Source organism: Dendropsophus ebraccatus, chromosome 9, assembly GCF_027789765.1.
Source record: "Dendropsophus ebraccatus isolate aDenEbr1 chromosome 9, aDenEbr1.pat, whole genome shotgun sequence".
Lineage (NCBI taxonomy): Eukaryota > Metazoa > Chordata > Amphibia > Anura > Hylidae > Dendropsophus > Dendropsophus ebraccatus.
The window spans coordinates 7332245-7355763 of record NC_091462.1 but is presented as its reverse complement, the minus strand read 5'-3'; the positions used below and the strand labels follow the sequence as shown (position 1 = coordinate 7355763).

General features: G+C 47.4%; 1 protein-coding gene and 1 long non-coding RNA gene across 11 annotated transcripts in view; one reads left to right on the top strand and one right to left on the bottom strand.

The window, feature by feature from the left end:
* Positions 1-23519, bottom strand: part of GLI2 (GLI family zinc finger 2) — a 452275-nt gene that overhangs the window by 1710 nt on the left and 427046 nt on the right. For 6 of the 7 annotated variants that reach the window (XR_011364490.1, XR_011364485.1, XR_011364486.1 and 3 more), the window contains 9 exons: positions 14901-15102; positions 14577-14784; positions 12389-12502; positions 11566-11697; positions 10051-10200; positions 8613-8777; positions 7091-7357; positions 4857-5187; positions 89-3540 (listed from right to left, as the gene is read on the bottom strand). Coding sequence is in view for 1 of the 7 variants with exons in the window: in XM_069982433.1 (XP_069838534.1) it covers positions 1352-3540; positions 4857-5187; positions 7091-7357; positions 8613-8777; positions 10051-10200; positions 11566-11697; positions 12389-12502; positions 14577-14784; positions 14901-15102 (3758 nt within the window). In the remaining 6 variants the exon portion in view is untranslated. Of the gene's footprint in view, positions 1-47; positions 3541-4856; positions 5188-7090; positions 7358-8612; positions 8778-10050; positions 10201-11565; positions 11698-12388; positions 12503-14576; positions 14785-14900; positions 15103-23519 lie in introns of those variants that run through there. The other variant, XM_069982433.1, reaches the window with a different exon arrangement.
* The window catches only part of LOC138800628 (uncharacterized), a 208803-nt gene that overhangs the window by 30219 nt on the left and 155065 nt on the right, over positions 1-23519 (top strand). The gene's annotated exons all lie outside the window — the stretch shown is intronic.

The following is a 23519-nucleotide window of genomic DNA, read 5'->3' as shown; positions in this document are numbered from 1 at the left end:
AGTCAGTACAGGGGGCGATCACTGTATCTACAGTCAGTACAGGGGGCGTTCATTGTACCTACAGTCAGAGCAGGGGCGATCACTGTACCTACAGTCAGTACAGGGGGCGATCACTGTACCTACAGTCAGTACAGGGGGCGATCACTGTACCTACAGTCAGAGCAGGGGCGATCACTGTACCTACAGTCAGTACAGGGGGCGATCACTGTACCTACAGTCACAGCAGGGGGTGATCACTGTACCTACAGTTAGAGCAGGAGGTGATTATTGTACCTACAGTCAGTACAGGGGGCGTTCATTGTACCTACAGTCATAGCAGGGGGTGATCGTTGTACCTACAGTCATAGCAGGGGGTGATCGTTGTACCTACAGTCATAGCAGGGGGTGATCGTTGTACCTACAGTCAGTACAGGGGGCTGTAACTACAGTCAGAGCAGGATCTGATGGATCACTCTGGCTCCTGGCTGTCCCCGGCTCCCTGTGCTTGTGTGAACAGCTGCTTCTTTTCTTTTTCTGGACCTTTTTTCTATTATTGCTTTATTTCCCTCTTGTGACTAATCTTTTCGTTGTCCTGAATACTGAACAATGGAAGAGGCCGGAGGATGACAACGTAACACTAGACATGAAGCTGGGCTCCTGTCAGAGAGGCAGCTGTGTGTTCCTGGAGGAGATGTCTCTGCTCCGCACGGCAAAGTATGGCTTATATGACACGTGAAATGATTGGCACAACATATGATAGACACCCAATACTCCATAATGCACAGGAAAAAAAAAATGACAACCGTAAACCAAGTATTTACACGCTGATGTAAACAATGCTGAGGCTTCGATGGCTGCGATCTAACAATAAGTCAGTGCATTGATAAGCAGCTTGGATCTGGGCTGAACACGGTGATGCCAGACCTTGTACAGCTTACACAGCAGCCGCCTGTATGTGAGGAGTCATTGCTGAAGGTCTGATGTTCCCTCCCCACCAAAAACTTGGGAAACTCTTAAGGAAAAGTTTATCTTGGGCAGTTTACAGTCCACATCCGTCTTAGATGAGGGAAAGGATGTGGATACTGGTGAAAGGAGATGCTAAAGAAAAAAACACAAGATATAATAATGACTCATTGTGGATGGAAGACGCCTTCTGAGATGTGCTGAGTTTTCTTTTTCATACATTGAGTCTTGTTCAACAACACAGATCTCATCTCGGTCCTTTCTAGTCGGCATGAGTCACAGTCCCACAGAACAGTCGTCACGATACATCAGGGATTGTGCTAGAGAAAAACGATCTGCCCTGTATGGATAGTCCCATTAGATCCAGAGATCCCCCACCAGGTGGGGCTTTTATAGCTGGTGCTTCTAGTTAGGACATGAGATTAAGAAATTTATTTTCTTCTGCCAATGTGCTGAGCATCGAGCTCATATCCCCTATGGCCATATTGCTTATCCCAGCTGGGACGGAAGGAAAAGTCAAAGAATTCCTAGGAGTTGTGAGGCGAGAAGAGGTTTGGGATAGGCTCTGGAGTAGGCCAGGGCTTATGGTTCCTGACATGAGACTAGAATGGTCCCCGTCATCCATCATGGCATCAAAATCTATGACTGGAGGCTGTTCTAGACCTTGGGAGTCCACTGTGCTGGTGACCTGATTTACCCCTGGGGATGGCATGGTTGTGACCGGCCTCACTGTACATTCTGGGACAGAAGCGTAGTTGCTGTTCTGATTGAACATCTGTATCTGGCCGGAGTAATACAGTAAACCATTGTCTTTCACGCTCATGCACGAAGTGGGCTCAGGGTCCTCGCTCGTTCTTTTTGGGGTCGCTTCCGCTGTTTGCTGGCATGGACTGTGCTCGCTCACAGAGTGTGGACTCCTCATAAACGTGGGGTTATGGCCTGAATGTTGACTCCTTGGCCTGTTGGGGGGATGGGGTGGAGGCCTCGGCTGCATCAATGTGTTGTTAACCTGACCTGACATTGTGATATTACAGAATGGGTTCTGGGTAGTTTGGTTGGGGTAGGGGTTTGCTGGTTGGAGTGTCTCATGGCCGACGCGGAGGTTACATGAATAGTTCTGAGTGTTTGTGGGGTGACCCACCTCCCGACTGCCGTTCATCATCCCATGCGGATTATTGTTACTCTGAGGGGACTGCATGGGATGCCTGGGCCTCTCTAACATGTTGGATGATGGTGAGAGTTGGCACTGACTGTCATTTGGGACTCTTAACATGTGAGGAGACTGGTTAAAGCTCTGCTGCTGGGTAAAGTCAGAGCTGGTGTTTTGGCACAGGTTCATCTGCTGTTGCCGGTGCTGAACATAGTTGTATCTCTGCCCGTTCACACTACAGTTTCTCTGCGCCATCTCTTGCTGAGCGGCAGGTAGATGACTTGGACATCCCTGGAATGGCTGGTGGCTGAAGTTTTGAAATTGGCTAAAGTTTTGCTTCTGCTGCACAACTGCCAAGTTCCCTTGTGTGAATGGTTGTTTCTGCCCATCGGCAGTGACGTCCACAGTACCGGAGCTGACTTCATTCCACTGAACGGGCATGTTATTCTTCTGCATGTCAGGACCAGGGATACGGCAGTGGTTGGGTGCCGGCTGCTGATAGTTCTTTATGTTACTTTGAAAGTTTGGAGGCTGGTGACTGAAGTCGGATGGAGGTTTGTGCTCCACTCTGTTCTGGGAATTGATGTACTGGACAACATCATCCGGCAACACCAGTTCATCCTCCCCTCCGGGGACGTCCATATCAGCTGGCATGCCTTCCAGGATGACGTTCTCACTGATGCTTGGTGGCCGTGGAGAGTAGATGTGTCTGTGGAGGCTCCCGTCTGACCGCGTGTACTGCTGGAGGCTCATACTTCTCCGGTCCATGATCTGGGGAGGATGCTGCGTATTCATGCTGTTCATGCTGTGGAAACGCTGAACCCTTGGCAGATGATGTCCTTCGAGTCCTGCTGTTGTCCTGATTGGGTCACTAGCACGTCTTGTGTTGTTCCCAGGAACCTCATGTGCGAACATTGGCGCTGGGGCATTACCTAGACCATCACTGCAGCGTCTAGGACCAGGCTGCTGCCTGAAGCTGGGCAGGGAATAGTCTGTCCCATCCAACAATGACATCTTGCTTCTTAAACTCATTTTCTCCATGTTGGGGAGGGGAGTCGGAGGTGGACCACCTGTCGCTGCTGCGTACCTGGCTTTTAGCCGATACTGCTGAGCCGGAGTCAGATTCAGGAGTGTTGGCAATCCATTATGCTGGCTGGCGTCACTGGATCTTCTGGATGCATCGGTGGAGATGGGGTCATAAGAGTCAGCAGAGCTTGCGTTGTTCTGTCTCCCACAAAACTGTGAGGCTTCACTGGAACGACGGCTGGAGAAATATGGGGAGATCCCTGAAGATCGGCGGCTCGTGTAGGTGGAGCTGATCGTGCTTGTGGCGCTATCGCGTCTCTCATTAAGCTGGTTCAGCATGGTGATATCATTCATAGACAAGTCTGATATTCTTGGGTTTGTATTCACACTGCCTGGGACACCGATGCTGTCAAGTATAGAGCCTGCAAGGAAGGGGGAAAAAATCAGGTATTAAATTGGGGTAATTTTCACTCATTTTCTTGAGATAAAGCAGAGAACAAGTGGATGAAACAGCTGCCCCCAATAGAATAACTCTTACCCCCTCCTCCCTTCTTTATAGACTCCATTTATAGTTTGTTCCAATAAGTTATTTTACTCATAATATGATTGCAATTATATTTCTGTATGTGATAAAAACATCTGAGAAACACACATAAAAACCAGAGGGCAGCAGATCATGTGAAAATATAAGATTTGTGTCATTCCCAAAACTTTTGGCCATGACTGTAGTTTTGTAACACATTTGTTAAAGGGGTATTCTGCCCAAGCCCTTCTAAAAATAAGTGTTTAAAAGCCACCAGGTCTTACTTGCCGCCCCCCCCCCCCCCAAGTTTTTTATTACCTCTCCTGCTCTCCTTGGTGCCTTTGTTTATCTGTTAGAAGTTTTTCTATATCTGGGACCATTTTGAAGATGGCGCCAGGCAACTACATCTCCTTGCATGTCATGCGCCACCTTCACTTTGGGGAAAAGCACGGCCCACTGACCCAATACACGCAGCGCTCTTCAGTGGCCAGCCCACACGGCTCTACACCTCCATACCGTCAGTCCTCCTCCCCTCATCAGCCTCTGTTAATAACCAACCTGCCGCACAATCCCTAGTCCTCTTCCCTCCGTACAAAGGCCCAACGCTGGCTGCCCACTTTTACGAACTGTGGAAATCACTGTCAGTAGACCATGTGTCCTCCATTTCTGCAGTGGGCAGGGTTGTAAGCGCTATCCCAAACCGCTGCAGAGGACACGTGATCCATGTCTCCAAAGGGAGGGGGGAAAGAGCCATGAGCAACACAGAGAGGAGGATTCTGTCCTCCGGATCTACAATGTCTTGAGGGTGAGTGGCCAGGAAAAGCTCAGAGACGGGGCAGAGGCCGTGATTACATCCTATTACACATCTATCAAGCATGTGGTTTGCTGTTTAATAATACCAAGATGATTTTGAATGGAATACCCCTATAAAGAAAGCTGTAAAAGTTCTGCAACATTGTTGTTTTGTCAGGGGGCACCGGCTACAGGTGTGTGGGGGGGTCACTGGTCTGGGCAGATACAATGTAACAGGATCCTCAGCTGTGCGGTGGACTGGCTAAGGACAGGTTTTCGGCAGAGGTCTTGTATGTGTTTGGCTCACTGATGATAATATAGACTGAATACTCTGTGTGTAGTGAGAGGCAGGACACAGCTCTGATCCCCCATAGCGGCCCAGTATAATATCGGTAGCCTCCATGTATGTCCGGTATCACCTACCATTTCCAGAGATGGCCGGGAATTTGGTGTTCCTGGCTGGTGGAGCTGGGTGCATGAATGAGCAGGATTCCTTCAATGTCTTTAGCTTCTCCTTCTTGAGTTGTTCCAGTCTCTGTACCGCGGTGCCGCCTTGTTTCCTGAGCTGCAAGCCGATCATTGCATTGCCGGATGAGACTGTGGAGTCCACCACGGGGCCGGTGTCCTCCAAACCAAAGATGTCCCCCAGGCCTCCCTCTTCATGGAACTCTACTCTGCTGTCAGTGTTGTTGGTGTTGCCAAGTGGAGATGGTTCACTGCTACATGATGACTGGCCACCAGGGCTGGGCTGTACCTGAGAGACGGAACAATATGGGGTGAGCAACAATGCTCATCAGAAGAGCCTCACATATCAGGGTAACATACAGGAGGTGTACAGGGGTCTATGCAGCATGCACGGGCATTGTATCATGTGAAATGCGACAACGTTCACATTTCATTTCAAGATCTCTGCTTTCTGTCAGCGAATTTACTCATTGCTGAACTACCGAGCTGATCTATCACACTGCTGGGGTTTTGTGACAGTGTATCAGTGTAGGAATTCTTTTAAACATCTTACCTGCTCTGATACATTACAGCCACCCCAACAGATTCGGACGCCTTTCATCCTCTTAGTATAGGGTCATATGGCCTTGACACATGACAGAGCGCAGTGTCGCATTGTTTGCAGTGCTGCCCATGAAGGGTAGTGTGGTTGCATCATGATCCACATGTTGCCGCATCTTTGTTCTATAATAACTGAGGCCTGCTGGTGCCGTGAAGCAGGAGCGGCCACTGTTGTAGCCCCATGTTCCTGTCAGGTTGCGTCTGTGGTCACCAGTTTGTTGCAATGTAATTGCTTTCTTTTTAATTAGCTGCAATGCAGACAGTGCCACCCTGCAATCTCTGGTCATGTGATTTGTTTTCTAGGTAACCCTAGCCTAAATCTTAAAGGGGGACTCTGGTTAAATATTCCCAGTCTTCCAGTACTTATCAGCTGCTGTATGTCCTACAGAAAGTGGTGTATTCTCTCCAGTTTGACACAGTGCTCTCTGCTGCCACCTCTGTCCATGTCAGGAACTGTCCAGAGCAGCAGCAAATTCCTGACATGGACAGAGGTGGTAGCAGAGAGCACTGTGTCAGACTGGAGAAAATACACCACTTTCTGCAGGACATACAGCAACTGATAAGTACTGGAAGACTGCAGATTTATACATAGAAGTAATTTACAAATCTCTATAACTTTCTGAGACCAGTTGATTTGATCTTGTATTGGACTTGATGTTATAATACAGCACGCTGACCCTTGCATACTAACTCTGCTTTTTACATTGGATTATTAGACAAAACAGGAATAGACCGTTTTCTGTTTTGGTTGCCAGTATTCACATTTCTCACCTTGATAAGGTCTGTCCTTAGGAAAGTGTTAGAAAGAGAACAGAGAGAATAGGTGGAGTAGTTAGTATTAGAGTGAGAGTCACAGGAACATCATTAGTTAAATGCAGGCAGATATCTATCCCCATTCTGGCTACATCTCCCTATAATACAGGCCAGGTATTATCTATATTTATCTATCGTGAAGCCGCCGCACTATCCGCATATGAATTGATCTAGAAGGCTCCGCAGCTTCTTGCCTCCTCTTGGTTAATGTGGATATAAAGTATCGTCCTCAGTCGCGTTACCTGCGCTAAACTTAACAACATCTGAAACGGCTCCCAGTAAATACAGAATATCACCGGCCGACAGCTTTAATACACGAATGTGCAACATTATCCCAGAAGTCCCGGCCCTCTAACTTCATAGCGATCTGCATGGAAATGTAAGCTGCCCCCCCCCCCCCCCATCAATGGTGACGCTCAGAGCTGTATACAACTATGTCATGCTACATAATATAACTTATAGCAGGGTTCCCCAACCTGTGGGACTCCAGCTGTTACAGAACTACAACTCCCAGCATTCTGTAACTTGTAATTTGCAACATCTAGAGACCACAGATGTACATGAGCTACATATGCGGATCTGTATGTGACACAATGTTCACCAACCTGTGGGTCTCCAGCTGTTGCAAAACTACAACCCCCAGCATGCCTGCAGTTGTAGCTTTGCAAGAGCTTTAGAGACGGAGGTTGGAGACCACAGATATATAGAACCTGCGTGTATGAGAAATAGGCACTGCACAGTGTATATATAGCGATATATATCCCCCAGGGACCACTCACCATACTGTCCTCAGTCTTAATAGTCCTAGACTGGAAGCCATCTTCTCTGCCTCTGGGGCCACCATTAGCCTCTGTGTGTTCCATGGACAGTCTGTTTCCGCCTTCGCTGTCGCCATTTTCCCGGGGTCCCGATCTGGGAATGACGTCATTGCGCTGTTTCTTTGTGACGTGTGCCTCGGGGCCATGCACGGTTTTAACGTGCTTCCTGAGAGAGCTGGGGTCCGTGTATCTCTTCGTGCAGCCTGGGATCTTGCAGATGTAAGGTTTCTGAAACAGTCAAATAACCAGATGTAATCTACCGAGCTTAGTAGGAACAAAAAAACATGTCCGCTTTCTTAAAAAAACAAAGCCATTATTGTCCAAAGTTTGTATTACAGCTGAGTTGTAATACCAGACGCAACCTGAGGACAGGAGTGGTGCTATTTTTAAAAGAAATCCCTTTAAAGGGGCACTACGGCAAAAATCTTTTTCTTTCAAATCAACTGGTGTCAGAAAGTTATATAAATTTGTTATTTACTTCTATTTAAACATCTCCAGTCTTCCAGTACTTATCAGCTGCTGTATGTCCTGCAGGAAGTGGTGTATTCTCTCCAGTCTGACACAGTGCTCTCTGCTGCCACCTCTGTCCATGTCAGGAACTGTCCAGAGCAGGAGAGGTTTTCTATGGGGATTTGCTGCTGCTCTGGACAGTTCCTGACATGGACAGAGGTGGCGGCAGAGAGCACTGTGTCACACTGGAGAGAATACACCACTTCCTGCAGGACATATAGTAGCCAATAAGTACTGAAAGAATTACGATTTTTTAATAGAAGTAAATAACAAATCTATATAACTTTCTGAAATCTGTTGGTTTGAAAGAAAAATATTTTCGCCGGAGTACCCCTTAAACCCCTTTCTTACATATTAGGTAGATCTTTCAAACATGGGGCACATATCTGCCATGCTGGATCACGGCTGCACTGCTGATATTATAGCCATGGGTCCAGCCTGGAGATAGGGGGCAGTGTGTATCGGATGAAGCATTGCACAGACCTTTCACTGTTGTTTCTATTTCTCACTATTTTCCTGCCGCCGCGCTGCTGATCTGCTTTCCATCATTACCCCATTAAATAACAACCGCTGGGGCTCGAAGTGTCTACTGAGGCCATAAAACGGCAGGGTATGCGAGTGTGCCGTGTCCAGGCAGGACAGGAGGGGTCTGCACGCTGCACGTGGTAAAAAAGAAAGAAAGCCAGCAGATTCCAGCTCTGCAGCACAGGTGCTTCCCATTTCCTTTGCTCGGCACTAGCCGTGGGGACAGGTTTTATAGTCCACACCTATTTGGCATCAACGCGCCGACCCAACATCTGCAGCCACTTTAAGAAACACAAAAACAGTCGGGGGTGCAGCGCCGGTGCGGTTTGGCACTCTGGCAAAATAAATTGTACAATAAGGAATGTTTTTTTGGTTGAGCCGCTGTAAGGTGTCGAATCTCCCCTGTCAGCAGAATGGGCTTTCCCGATAGAGAGAGCGGGAGCCTCACCTCGTTGGAATGAGTCCGGTTCTGATGCTTCGCTCGGTCGGAGGCGTTGGAGAAGGCCTTGTTACAGCCCTCATGCTCGCACACGTACGGCTTCTCTCCGGTGTGCGACCGCAGGTGCGTCTTCAGGTTCTCCAGCCTGGAATAAGCCTTAAAGCAGCCCTCAAACTGTGAAAAGAGGGAAGGAAAACAAGTCAGAAGTGTCCGTGTAATAATTTACTGTTCTAAAGATCCGCCAGGGAGTGTGTCAGTCCATTCTGTAGTACTAGTATTCTATTCAGGAACCAGGAGGCTCAGGATCAACAATTAAAGGGGTTATCCAGCTTTAGGAAACTTGGCCACTTTCTTCCAGAGACAACACCCCCATAGTAGCCGCTCGCTCTATGGTGTGCTCTGACAGGTTCTCTGTGGCTGCTATTCAATGGATAGCGGACGTAGAAAACCAACATGTCAGTTTTTTGCGCCGCCGCTAGGGATCCCGGCCTGAGTGTATACTATGTGTATGTATATATGTACTATGTGTATACACTCCGGCCGGGATTCCATAGACGCCAGCACTACATAAGTTTCAAAGTAAACATGGCCGTTGTAGCAAATTGGCAATAACGGCAGTGATTACTACGGAACTTACGTAGTGTGACCATAGCCTAACAAAGATTAACGCATCCACATAGTGTGTGTACACTGAGACAAGTATACAAAAAAAATCTCAACATCACTTCTACTTTGTAACAAAGATATACGCACCCCCATAGTGTGCGTGTGCACTAAACAAGTATACGAGACATTACTGATAGTCATTACTACAGTGTAAGGGTCCATTTACACAGAAAGATTATCTGACAGATTATCTGCCAAAGATTTGAAGCCAAAGCCAGGAATGGATTTGAAATGAGGAGAAATCTCAGGCTTTCCTTTATGACCTGTTCTCTTCAAGTCTTTGGCAGATGATCTGTCAGATAATGTTTCTGTGTAAATGGACCCTAAGTAAGATGGATGTGCCCAGGCTAATGTTTTTTTACATGCATCAGGAGGCTCAGGATGAGCAGTGCTGCAAAATCTGTAGGACGCAGGAAAGCGTAGGCGGATTTTTGGATGCTGTTAGTTTTCCGCAATGTGTCAGTGAGATTGTGAAGAATCACCTGAGAATTTTCCGCCTCTAAACTTGGTCTAATAGAGGAAACTGGAATCTATAGAAGTGGGTCTCTCGCCTCGTCCCCCCAGGGTTCTCATCCATGTGGTCCATTTCATTGTTATAATGTTACAAGCCACCACTAAGAGCGTTAACGCAGCACTTTCATGAGCCCCCCCCCCCCCCAGGACTTCTTCGGAGGTGCAGTAAGTATAGTGGTTAGTGGCGTCCCCTGGGGGTGAATGTCAGCTACTATTTATGGGGCGGGCGGCTGCAGCTGCTGATATCGGCAGTTTTGCGACAGCTTACCGTGCACTTATGAGGCTTTTCTCCTGTATGTCTCCTCATGTGAACCACCAGCATGTACTGCGCCTTAAAGGGCTTCTGCTCCCGCGTGCAGTCCTGCCAGCGACACACAAACTCCTTCCGCTCACCGTGGATGTGCTCATTATTGATGTGCTGCGGGGAGGACACAGGGGAAGTAAATTATCAGGGCGCTGCGAATGTGACGTATTATACATTATACATGAGTGCAATCATAAATATCACCCACTTATACAGCGCCAGGAAAGAAAAGCCGCACATTACAAGGAATTACTTACCTGCTCCGACTGGCACAAATAAAAGCCCTGCTAAAAACAGCACCACACTTGTATATGGCTAGGGTTTTATTTTGGCTGGGATTTTTATTTCCATGTCCGATTGATTTATAAATTTGGAGCAATTTAAGGCCAACAGCAAAGATGTATTTCTAGTCTAAGAGCTCAGAGATAAGTTCTGCTGTGTTATAAGGATAATGAGTGATGGGATCTATTGAGCAGGTCCCTCTGGGATGGGATCTATTGAGCAGGTCCTCTGGGATGGGATCTATTGAGCAGGTTCCTCTGAGATGGGATCTATTGAGCAGGTCCTTCTGGGATGGGATCTGCTGTATTATGATAATGAGCAGGTTTCTCATGGGAGGGATCCTTAGGAGAAGGATCTGCTGTGATAATAATGTGCAGGATCCTCAGGGGAGGGATTTTCTGTGTGATAATATTGGGCAGGATCCTCGGGGGGGGGGGGATCTTCTGGGTGATATTGTGCAGGATCCTCAGGGAAGGGGTCTTCTGTGTGATAATATTGGGCAGGATCCTCGGGGGGGGATCTTCTGGGTGATATTGTGCAGGATCCTCAGGGAAGGGGTCTTCTGTGTGATAATGTGCAGGTTCCTCAGAGGAGGAATCTTCTGTGTGATAATGTGCAGGTTCTTCAGGGGAGGGATTGGCTGTGTGATAATGTGCAGGTTCCTCAGGGGAGGGATTGGCTGTGTGATAATGTGCAGGTTCCTCAGGGGAGGAATCTTCTGTGTGATGTGCAGGTTTCTCAGGGGAGGAATCTTCTGTGTGATAATGTGCAGGATCCTCAGGGAAGGGATCTGCTGTGTGATAGTGAGCAGGATCCTCAGGGGAGGGAACGGCTGTGTGATAACAATGTGCAGGTTCCTCAGGGGAGGGATCGGCTGTGTGATAATGTGCAGGTACCTTAGGGGAGGGATCGGCTGTGTGATGATGTGCAGGTTCCTCAGGGGAGGGATCTGCTGTGTGATAATGTGCAGGATCCTCAGGGGAGGGATCGGCTGTGTGATAACAATGTGCAGGTTCCTCAGGGGAGGGATCGGCTGTGTGATAACAATGTGCAGGTTCCTCAGGGGAGGGATCTGCTGTGTGATAATGAACACATTCCTCCATAAACTGAACCATGAAGTGTGTGTAACATCCCGTCTTGCCTATACATAACATGTATATAGATATATATATATCCCGGGTATCAGGGACGACTCACATGAACCAGCTGATCTTGGGTGTCGAACTCCTTGGTACAGCTTTCCCAGTGACAATTGGTTTCGTAGATCACCTCCGATTCTTGCTTACAGTCCTCTCTGTCCAGGTCCTCTTTCAGCTCCGTGACCTGATCCTGCCCGGCGAATAGCAAGGGGTTAAATCACGGATAGAAAGAAGCGTCCAATAAAGTAAAAGAAAAGGACATTTTGTACAATTATATAAGAAAAACACAACAACAGAAAAATGGGAAATGTCGTAAATTAATATTGATAACTGGGGGAGGGAGACGCTGGTGGGGTCTGTGGTTCCCAGGGTATAATTATAATAGTTACATTGTAGCAGTGCTCAGTCATTTCTTGTATACATGTCTCAGGTGTATACACAGTATGGGGGGGGGGCACATATATATCTTGGTTACATTGTAGCAGTGATTTCTTGTATACATGTCTCAGGTGTATACACAGTTTGGGGGGGCACATATATATCTTGGTTACATTGAAGCAGTCATCAGTGATTTGTTGTATACATGTCTCAGGTGTATACACAGTATGGGGGGGGGGGGCAAATATATATCCTGGTTACATTGTAGCAGTGATCAGTGATTTCTTGTATACATGTCTCAGGTGTATACACAGTATGGGGGGGGGGCGGCACATATATATCTTGGTTACATTGTAGCAGTCATCAGTGATTTCTTGTATACATGTCTCAGGTGTATACATATAATAGGGGGGCAGGCATAAATTTGCCTTGGGAGGGGAGACAGATACAGACACCATGATATTTAGCTGATATGAAGCCATGTATGACAGAGAAGACCTTACCGGGGGGCTGGGGGAGTCTCGGCTCGCCGCCTCCTCCTCAATCTTCACTTTGCTTCGCTTACTGATCACCTGATTGACCGTACTGCTCACTGCCGACTCACTGCTCTGCTTGTTCTGGGGAAAGTCACAATGTCATTCAATTAGGAAACGTACAACAAATAAACCAAGAAGATACAGAGACCTGGTGCAGACCAGAGCAGTCACCGTCCCCTCCATGTCTGTACTAAACTCCAGAGTCCATTCATCAAAAAAGAAACATTTCTTTCAAATCAACTGGTGCCAGAAAGTGCCACAGATTTGTAATTTACTTTCATAAAAAAATCTCCAGTCTTCTAGTACTTATCAGCTGCTGTATGTCCTGCAGGAAGTGGTGTATTCTCTCCAGTCTGACACAGTGCTCTTTGCTGCCAACTCTGTCCATGTCAGGAACTGTCCAGAGCAGTAGCAGATCCCCAGAGAAACCCTCTCCTGCTAACTCTGTATATACAGATCTCATGCTATTCTATATACATTGTTTCTGACTTGTTTTGTCTATGATATAGCTCAAATATCCTGACGTTGTAATTCTTTATTATAGGAAAAATTAATAACAAGATTGAAACAGAAAACCTTTCCTGCTCTCCAAACTGGAGAGAATATAGCACTTCCTGACGGACATACAGCAGCTAATAAGTACTGGAAGACTGAAAATTTTTAATAGAAATCTACAAATCTCTGGCACTTTCTGGCACCAGTTGATTTAAAAAAAAATAATAAATATTTTTTTCACTGAACTACCCCTTTAAATCTCTCTGTAAAGTGAAGTGTTCTGTAATTGTCTGTTTATAAAATTTTCAAGATCTTTGCAGCCAATCATAATGATCTACATACACTCAGAATCTCTGCAGCCAATCACAGTGATCTACATACACTCAGGATCTCTGCAGCCAATCACAGTGATCTACATACACTCAGGATCTCTGCAGCCAATCCCAGTGATCTACATACACTCAGGATCTCTGCAGCCAATCATAGTGATCTACATGCACTCAGGATCTCTGCAGCCAATCACAGTGATCTACATACACTCAGAATCTCTGCAGCCAATCACAGTGATCTACATACCCTCAGAATCTCTGCAGCCAATCCCAGTGATCTACATACACTCAGGATCTCTGCAACCAATCCCAGTGATCTACATACACTCAGAATCTCTGCAGCCAATCACAGTGATCTACATACACTTAGAATCTCTGCAACCAATCCCAGTGATCTACATACACTCAGAATCTCTGCAACCAATCCCAGTGATCTACATACACTCAGAATCTCTGCAGCCAATCACAGTGATCTACATACCCTCAGAATCTCTGCAGCCAATCCCAGTGATCTACATACACTCAGGATCTCTGCAGCCAATCACAGTGATCTACATACACTCAGAATCTCTGCAGCCAATCCCAGTGATCTACATACCCTCAGAATCTCTGCAGCCAATCCCAGTGATCTACATACACTCAGGATCTCTGCAGCCAATCACAGTGATCTACATACACTCAGGATCTCTGCAACCAATCCCAGTGATCTACATACACTCAGGATCTCTGCAGTCAATCATAGTGATCTACATACACTCAGGATCTCTGCAGCCAACCATAGTAATCTACATACCCTCAGAATCTCTGCAACCAATCCCAGTGATCTACATACACTCAGGATCTCTGCAGCCAATCATAGTGATCTACATACACTCAGGATCTCTTCTCCCTTACTCGCACTCCACCACACAGCTGATGGGCTTGTTACAGTGTATCAGTTGTGACCAGTTTTCCCCAATACGCAAACTACAGTGCTGCAAAGCAACAACTCTAATGGTGCCCTGATAACTGAACGCTGTCACTACATGATGGGTGTTGTAGTTTTTGCATCAGTTGGAGAGCCCTCAGTTCTGTAAGACTAGGTCAGGATTTAGGATATAAGCAACAATGCCTCCATTCAGTGAAAGCAAGCAGAGATGATTAAGAAGGAAACACAATGGGGGAAATTTACCAATGAGGTTTGTGCAGGTTGCTGTGTAATTGCCACATATTGGCTGTTTTATACCCTGGTGAAAGCATTGATATACCTCCCATATTCTTCTGTACAAGGGGTACACGACTCCTCACCAATCCCCCCTCTGTATAGGAGCCTGCAGGGACGGGCTGCTCACCTGGCAGGGGTTGGAGGCAATGTTACTGCTGTTGGTGGGGGCAGGAGCAGGGCTGGCGGCTGGCACACACCCCGGCTGGCGTGATGCGAAGGTGGGAGATGGGTGGATGAGAGGACTGTGCCCAAAGGTGGAGTTCAGGCTCCGCTGCTGGTTCAGGAGCTGCTGGTAGGCCATGGGGTTGATGGGATGTGGGAAGCTGAAGGCCGGGCTGGAACCAGACACATTGTTATTATATATAACAGATCACAGAGATGGAGCCACAAGCATGGCACCCCGAATTGTGTAATACCATAGATGTGGAGGCCCTGCGGACCCTGCACCCACCTGATGGCTCCGGCTGATAGGTGCCCATAGGATCCGCTGGCTGCAGAGCTGCTCCTGGAGTTGTTGATGTAGGCCACCAGGGAGTTAGGGGAGGTGCGGATCATAGTCTGCAAGTCAATGCTGGCATCCGAGAGGGGCGAGATGGATAGGGCCCGCTTCCGGCTTAACCTCGGGGTGACTCGGGGGCTCGAGAACCGTGATACTGGAGAGAAGAAAAATGACATGATCAGAACCGATGCGATCAATCGTGATATATATTGTCATATGCAGACTGAAATAACAGGGGGCATATACTACAGGACACTGGCACAGGGGGCACAAGAGACCACAGGACACTGGTACAAGAGACCACAGGACACTGGCACAGGGAGAACAACAGACTACAGGACACTTGTACAAGAGACTACAGGACACTGACACAGGGAGCACAACAGACTACAGGACACTGGTACAAGAGACTACAGGACACTGGCACAGGGAGAACAACAGACTACAGGACACTGGCACAGGGGGAACAACAAACTACAGGACACTGGTACAGGGGGAACAACAAACTACAGGACACTGGTACAAGAGACTACAGGACACTGACACAGGGAGCATAACAGACTACAGGACACTGGCACAGGGGGCACAACAGACTACAGGACACTGGCACAGGGGGCATAACAGACTACAGGACCCCAGGCGGCTATAGGGCCTATGAATCGGGGGCCTTGGCCATCATAAGTGAAATATAGTGGGGTCGGGGTGTGTAGCGGCACCTTCTGCAGTCACAGAGTACACAGCACTGCTTTTACGACTCCTTATTGTGTAATGAACACGGAAAATCTGCGGCGCGGATATAATTATCCAATGAGGGATGAATAATGAGTGGAGATTTGGAGGCGGCGGATCCCGATGTGCGCTCCAGCCTTGGCTCTATTAGCTGGAGGAAGCAGGACAGTGCTGGCAGCCGTATCCATCTCTGTTACCTGCCCACCTCTGGGGAGACCCGCTTATTAATGCGCCACTTCCCTTGATAAATTAGGAAACACAAAGAAAAACTTTGTGCTCGTTTTTCTGTCCTGGTTTGCATTGATTTATGTCGCTGCTCGCCACTTACCTACAGGCCCCATTACTTATTCATGAAGACGTTAGCGTCCGTGCGGGCGACGCTGCGGACCTCTGACCAATGCGCGGACCCTGGTGATGGGGTGAAACTGCTGTGTGTGAGTATACAAGGAAGAGAGGGGGCCCCATAGCCAACATGGTGCACACCTCTCTACACACCAGCTTCAATACCTGCAAACAGGACGCATCTGGGACGGGTACATAGGGAGGGAGCAGGGGGCATCTGGGACAGGTACATAGGGAGCAGGGGGCATCTGGGACAGGTACATAGGGAGGGAGCAGGGGGCATCTGGGACAGGTACATAGGGAGCAGGGGGCATCTGGGACAGGTACATAGGGAGGGAGCAGGGGCCATCTGGGACAGGTACATAGGGAGGGAGCAGGGCGCATCTGGGACAGGTACATAGGGAGGGAGCAGGGCGCATCTGGGACAGGTACATAGGGAGGGAGCAGGGGCCATCTGGGACAGGTACATAGGGAGCAGGGGGCATCTGGGACAGGTACATAGGGAGCAGGGGCATCTGGGACAGGTACATAGAGAGGGAGCAGGGGGCATCTGGAACAGGTACATAGAGAGGGAGCAGGGGGCATCTGGGACAGGTACATAGAGAGGAAGCAGGAGGCATCTGGAACAGGTACATAGGGAGGGAGCAGGGGGCATCTGGGACAGGTACATAGGGAGGGAGCAGGGGGCATCTGGGACAGGTACATAGAGAGGGAGCAGGGGGCATCTGGAACAGGTACATAGGGAGGGAGCAGGAGGCATCTGGAACAGGTACATAGGGAGCAGGGGGCATCTGGGACAGGTACATAGAGAGGGAGCAGGAGGCATCTGGAACAGGTACATAGGGAGGGAGCAGGGGGCATCTGGGACAGGTACATAGGGAGGGAGCAGGGGGCATCTGGGACAGGTACATAGGGAGGGAGCAGGGCGCATCTGGGACAGGTACATAGAGAGGGAGCAGGGGGCATCTGGGACAGGTACATAGGGAGGGAGCAGGGCGCATCTGGGACAGGTACATAGGGAGCAGGGGGCATCTGGGACAGGTACATAGAGAGGGAGCAGGGGGCATCTGAAACAGGTACATAGAGAGGGAGCAGGGGGCATCTGGAACAGGTACATAGGGAGCAGGGGGCATCTGGGACAGGTACATAGAGAGGAAGCAGGAGGCATCTGGAACAGGTACATAGGGAGGGAGCAGGGGGCATCTGGGACAGGTACATCGGGAGGGAGCAGGGGGCATCTGGGACAGGTACATCGGGAGGGAGCAGGGGGCATCTGGGACAGGTACATAGGGAGCAGGGGGCATCTGGGACAGGTACATAGGGAGGGAGCAGGAGGCATCTGGAACAGGTACATAGGGAGGGAGCAGGGGGCATCTGGGACACTGCTAGTGGTAGTGGGTCTGTAGTAGCTGCTTGCTCTATAACTTATAAGGCATCGTTACATAACCAGTATCTCTCCAGATGTTGCAAACTTACAACTCCCATCATGCACTGGCAGCCTCTGGTTCATCTGGTTCTCTGGTTGATCTCCTGGATCAGTGTTTCCCAACTTGTTACAAAACTACAACCCCCATCATGCCCCAGCAGCCAGCGCCTCTTTTCCTGTAATGCATGTGGAAAAGTCTCCATCGCTGTCAGTCAGTGCACGATGCAGGTGAATTGTTGTCTGGAAACAATTGTAACAAACCCTCAGCTGTGAAAAGTATTAGTCCAAGACTGGTTTAAGTTTTTTGCAAATATTGCATACTACAACTCCCATCGTGGATGGAGATAATTATGCCTATGCTGGTGATGGAAGAATCTTTTGGTTATAGGGATGCCCACCTATCACTATCATCAATGGACACATGCACAATCCTTTGTTTCCTTTACCAGTCCCATAGTGCCCCCTCTGGCCATGGCTGTCCACTGCAGCCTCATCCTCCACTGCACAATGTTCCAGCTCTCTGCTGCTCCTAGATCGCATTAGCAGTTCGGATACCGGGAATAGTCAGGATGTGCAGTCCCAGCTCTTGGAATACCAGAGTTGTCTATGTGGCCGGTGTCCAGCAGCCGAGAAAATGACCGGTATCTGGCACGGTGCGAGTGAGGAGAAGACAAGGACAGTCACAGAGCGGAGCCTGCAGCTGCCTGGACTCCATCAATCACACAGTGTGTGGCCCCGTGGGCTCCTGGCCAGGCCTCACCATGAAGGGCCGCTAACCGACACGACCCTGGGCGCTACCTTATTACCTGTGGGGAGCACCAGGTAGTAGTCGCCCATCACTCTTATTGATCGCTCATCTTTCCATCAGTTCCCCCTGAATTCAATGTAACATTTTCACTAATAGAAACGTCTGGGTGAAATCTGTTCCTGTTTATAGTACGCCTCATCCTATGCGAACCCCATGTATACTGTGGTGACTGTGGCATCTAGGGGGCTACACCCTCTCTATATACCCATCGCCATGTGATTGTAGGGTGCCAAGCAGTGAAGATGGCGGCCAGGGACCTAGTGAAGAGGCTAATCCTGCTGTCACTGCCTGCAAGGGGGGAAAATGTGAAGAGGAAACAATATGGTGCAAACTGTAAAGAAGCACTCTGGGATTAAGGAGGCGGAACCTGACACATTGTCTTTGCTAATCCTTATGTCACGCCTCACCCCCTTGGGTCTGATCCTTTAAAGGGGTATTCCATTCAAACATAACTTTTGATATGTTGCTGCCCATGGTGAGACTAAGAATTCCTTACATACTTGTTATTATCTATTCAGTCTCCTTCCCCCAGTTCTCAGCTGCTGCTTTCTGCTGAAGACACAAAAATCTGTGTGTGAGCCGCTCTCTCTGTCTCCCCCTCCCTTCTGAGACAGCTGATGTAAACAAATCCCTGGCAGGCTGTATCTGCAACATTGTAGCTTTTTCTAATGCCAGGAGGGTTAATCACAGTGAGGTCATCAGCAACTTGACCTCAGAATAACATTCCCAGCATTACAGAGAAGCTACAATGTTGCAGATACAGCCTGCCAGGGACTTGTTTACATCAGCTGTCTCAGAAGGGAGGGAGGAGGAGGGGGAGACAGAGAGAAAATCTCACACACAGATTTTTGTGTCTTTGGCAGAAAGCAGCAGCTGAGAACTGAAAGAAGGAGACTGAATAGATAATAACAAGTATGGAAGGAATTGTTAGTCTCACCATGGGTAGCAGCATATTAAGGCTGTGTTCACACTGCGTATGAGTCCGGACGCATTTCGTACGCCGCCGTACATGTGCGGCTGAAACTACGGGCGTGGGAAAAATCGACCTGCGTCCGGATGCGTACGAACCACAAACATACGCCCGTAGTAGAGTTATGCTTCCCTAGCTTGTTTCGAAGCGATCTGAAACAGGTCATTTACTTGGAAATCTTCGCCCAGCCCAATAAAACTCACAGAACCTTTTGGATCGAAAAATTAAGTTCAATTTGGCTGAAATAAGTTCTCCGTACAGGACCGCATGGAAATCCACGGCCGTGAGTTGGAACATTTCCGTCCTCAAACAATGGTCTTGTTCATTTTTCACGGCGCCGTATACGATCCGGCCGTAAGCTCATACGTAGTGTGCACTGTGCGGCCGTATATCGTATACTTTCAAGCGAACGCATCAACCTCAAAACTACGTGCATATATTCGCGGTTCGCACTACGGACGGATTCATACGCAGTGTGAACATAGCCTTAAAGTTATATTTGAGTGGAGTACCCCTTTAAGGTGTCCCTGTGGCACAATTTCACATTGCTGTTCACTGTTGCTTTATTTATTTATTTTTTTGATTTTTGGAAATAGAATTTTAGAGGAAGCCAATAGTGAGTCCATTCTGTCGCGTGGAGCTTCTTGGGTTTCCTCTCGCTTTTTGGCAGCTCTGGCACCTGACAGTAATGAGGCGGCGATCAGACATTTATGTAGTCGGTTTCCTCCTGAGAGCTCGGGATAATGGCTCCTTTCTCCACCATATCCTGAGTCCTGGCTGGTGAGGAGCCGCCAGCTCTTAGCGCTCGCTCCAGACCCCGCACGTCACTCCTGGACTCCCAGCCCAAAATGGTTTTATATACTTAGACTTGTCAGGATGGTTTATAGATCGGTGAGCCTGTGATATCCCGGGGCTGAAGACAGCGACGCCCTGAAATCTAGGAAACCGTCACCCCGGGATTAAGGTCAGGAGCAGTGCCGGCTGGCTGCCCACCAAGCCTGACAGGCAGACAGCTCACTTAAAGGGATTTTACTGATGTGAGGTAGATAAAGTTTCATCACTTTGGAATAAAAAGTTTAACTTATTCTCTGTGACAGGTTTACTATTACAAGTGAGGCAAAGCTCAAACACACATCAGCTGCACCAGAATTTGGACACCCTTTGTGCCCTGATTGACAAGGGGGTGTGGCCTGGGAGCATCTTGCCTTGTAATGCAACATTGGTAACAAAATTGTGCTAATATGTGGCATACAGCCAGACATCAGGGTCTGAGGAGTCGCATATCAGACAGTGCCATGCATTTAGCGCATTCTCAAGTATAAGCGTTAGGAGATCAGCCCCTTTTTGTTTCTCCACCAATTTAAAACTCTCTGCTTGCTGTCTGTGTATGAGAACACAGAGGCTGAAGCCAGTCCTCTCCTAGGACTTGTCACAGCAGAGGGTTTGTTACAATGGTATCCAGTCTGGAAAATTCAGCTTACCTTAAAGGGGTAGCTCACAAACTGGTGCCAGAAAGTGCCACAGATTAGTAATTTACTTCTGCTAACAAATCTCCAGTCTTCCAGTACTTATCAGCTGCTGTATGCCCTGCATGAAGTGGTGCATTCTCTCCAGTCTGACACAGTGCTCTCTGCTGCCACCTCTGTCCATGTCAGGAACTGTCCAGAGCAGGAGAGGTTTTCTACGGGGATTTGCTGCTGCTCTGGACAGTTCCTGACATGGACAGAGGTGGCAGCAGAGAGCACTGTCAGACTGGAGAGAATACACCACTTTCTGCAGGACATACAGCAGCTGATAAGTAGTGGAAGACTGGAGATTTTTAAATAGAAGTAAATAACAAATCTCTGGCACCAAGTGATTTAAAGGAATTTTTTTGGGTAAACAACCCCTTTAACTGATACATTGAAGCAAACAGAACAAGCAGGAGATTTGTGCAATACTGTCTATAGACTGATCGTAACAAAGTCTCAGCCAAGGTAAAGACTGGCTCAGTCTCTCCCGTAAACGAGACTGTTTGCATTAGCTGACAGCAAGCAGAGAACTTGAAAAGAGAGAGAAATGGAAAGTACATAAAGTAGTTACAAACCTTTATTCTGAAATGAACGAGTACAATGGCGGCATTCACATAACACACACAGATCCCAACCTGCGGCTGCCCCGCTGCTGCGAGACTACAACTCCTATGGTGGAAGGCCCAATTTTTGCTGTATGTTGGAGAATACTTGCTTAAAGGGGTATTCTGATGAAAAAAACTTGTTGCCTATGGGCATAACATAATAATTACCTTTCTGTGCTCCCCCCGGTGTGTCCCGCCGCAGCTGAGCAGGCTTCCACAATGAGATGAGTTAGGGCCCTGTTACAGGGGCCGATCATCATGCCAAAAATCGTTATATCATTCAAATTGAAACGATAATTGTTCTGTGAAGGCAGGCATCGATCACCTCTAAGCTGACCCTAAAACCATTGCTAATCATTCACCAAATATTCACTAATCTTCCATGTATGTACACATCGTTCCTTCTTTTGCTGGGATCAGAAGGAGTAAATGATCTTAAAGGGGTTCTCCAGGGCTACAAAAACATGTCTGCTTTCTTCCAGAGACAGCACCATTCTTGTGTCCTGTTTGGGTGCAGGTTTTGTAACTCGTTCCATTGAAGTAAATAATGCCTAATTTGAAAACCGCACCTGACCTGGAGACAAGAGCGATGCTGTCTCTGGCCGAAAGCAGACATGTTTTTGTAGCGCTGGATAACGCCTTTAAGGCTCTATTACATGGAGCCAATATCAATAAAAAAATTTGCTGTAACAAAAAGAAAATTAACGATTATCTGCCGTGTAATAACACGATCAAACGCCGGACAAAAAATCGTTAATTGTTGTCTTTGAACATGTCGAAAAATCATTGTCGGTAAGTCAGCGATCATTCGCAAATCTGCGCTTCTAATAAGTCGTTCTCATGTAAAACACGCTGCATGGGTCGTCATGAGGAACAATTAACGGCCGCAAAAATTATCACTTATAACAGCAATCGGGAATGCAATAACGTCAGAATCGCTCTCTACTAAATCGCCAGTCACCACTAGCAATTGATCGATATAGCGAATCTTTGCATGATAATCGATACGTGTAGTAGGTTTATTAGTAACGATCTTAATAATGATGGTAACTAAGGACTGTTATCACGAGTAACTAACGACTATTGTACCGAGTAACTAACGACTATTGTACCATGTAACTAACAACTATCGTTCCGTGTAACTAACAACTATTGTACCATGTAACTAACAACTATCGTTCCGTGTAACTAACAACTATCGTTCTGTGTAACTATCGTTATCATGTAACTAACAACTATCGTTCCGTGTAACTAACGACTATCGTTCTGTGTAACTATCGTTATCGTGTAACTAACAACTATCGTTCCGTGTAACTAACGACTATCGTTTTGTGTAACTATCGTTATCGTGTAACTAACAACTATCGTTCCGTGTAACTAACAACTATTGTACCATGTAACTAACAACTATCGTTCCGTGTAACTAACAACTATCGTTCTGTGTAACTATCGTTATCATGTAACTAACAACTATCGTTCCGTGTAACTAACGACTATCGTTCTGTGTAACTATCGTTATCGTGTAACTAACAACTATCGTTCCGTGTAACTAACGACTATCGTTTTGTGTAACTATCGTTATCGTGTAACTAACAACTATCGTTCCGTGTAACTAACGACTATCGTTTTGTGTAACTATCGTTATCGTGTAACTAACAACTATCGTTCCGTGTAACTAACAACTATCGTTCCGTGTAACTAACAACTATCGTTCTGTGTAACTAACAACTATCGTTCCAGGTAACTAATTGTTCCCTGTTATCAGCCACTTAAGAGGGGTTAGAGTCTATGAGGGACGGCTGATATGAGGTCTTCTTTTTATAGGGCTGTGTTCCCACGTTGCCTTTTTAACACAAAATCCAAAAACGAAAAAGACTGAATGCAAGACCAATGTAAATATAAATATTTTTTATTATTAGTATATCAAAAAAAGGTTATTAAAAATACATAATGGGGGGGCTGAAGCTAATACAAATCCCCATAAAAACGGTGGATCAAAGAGTTCTTATACATAAAGTGCTATATCATAGGGTAGGAGATAAATAGACAACCTACATATACAAACATATATACTGGGCACTGGGTTGGTACTACATACAGCAAATAAATAACTCCCACAGTGGGTATATGGCAGAAAAACATAGAAACACCATCAACAAATAGTAGATATTACCCATACA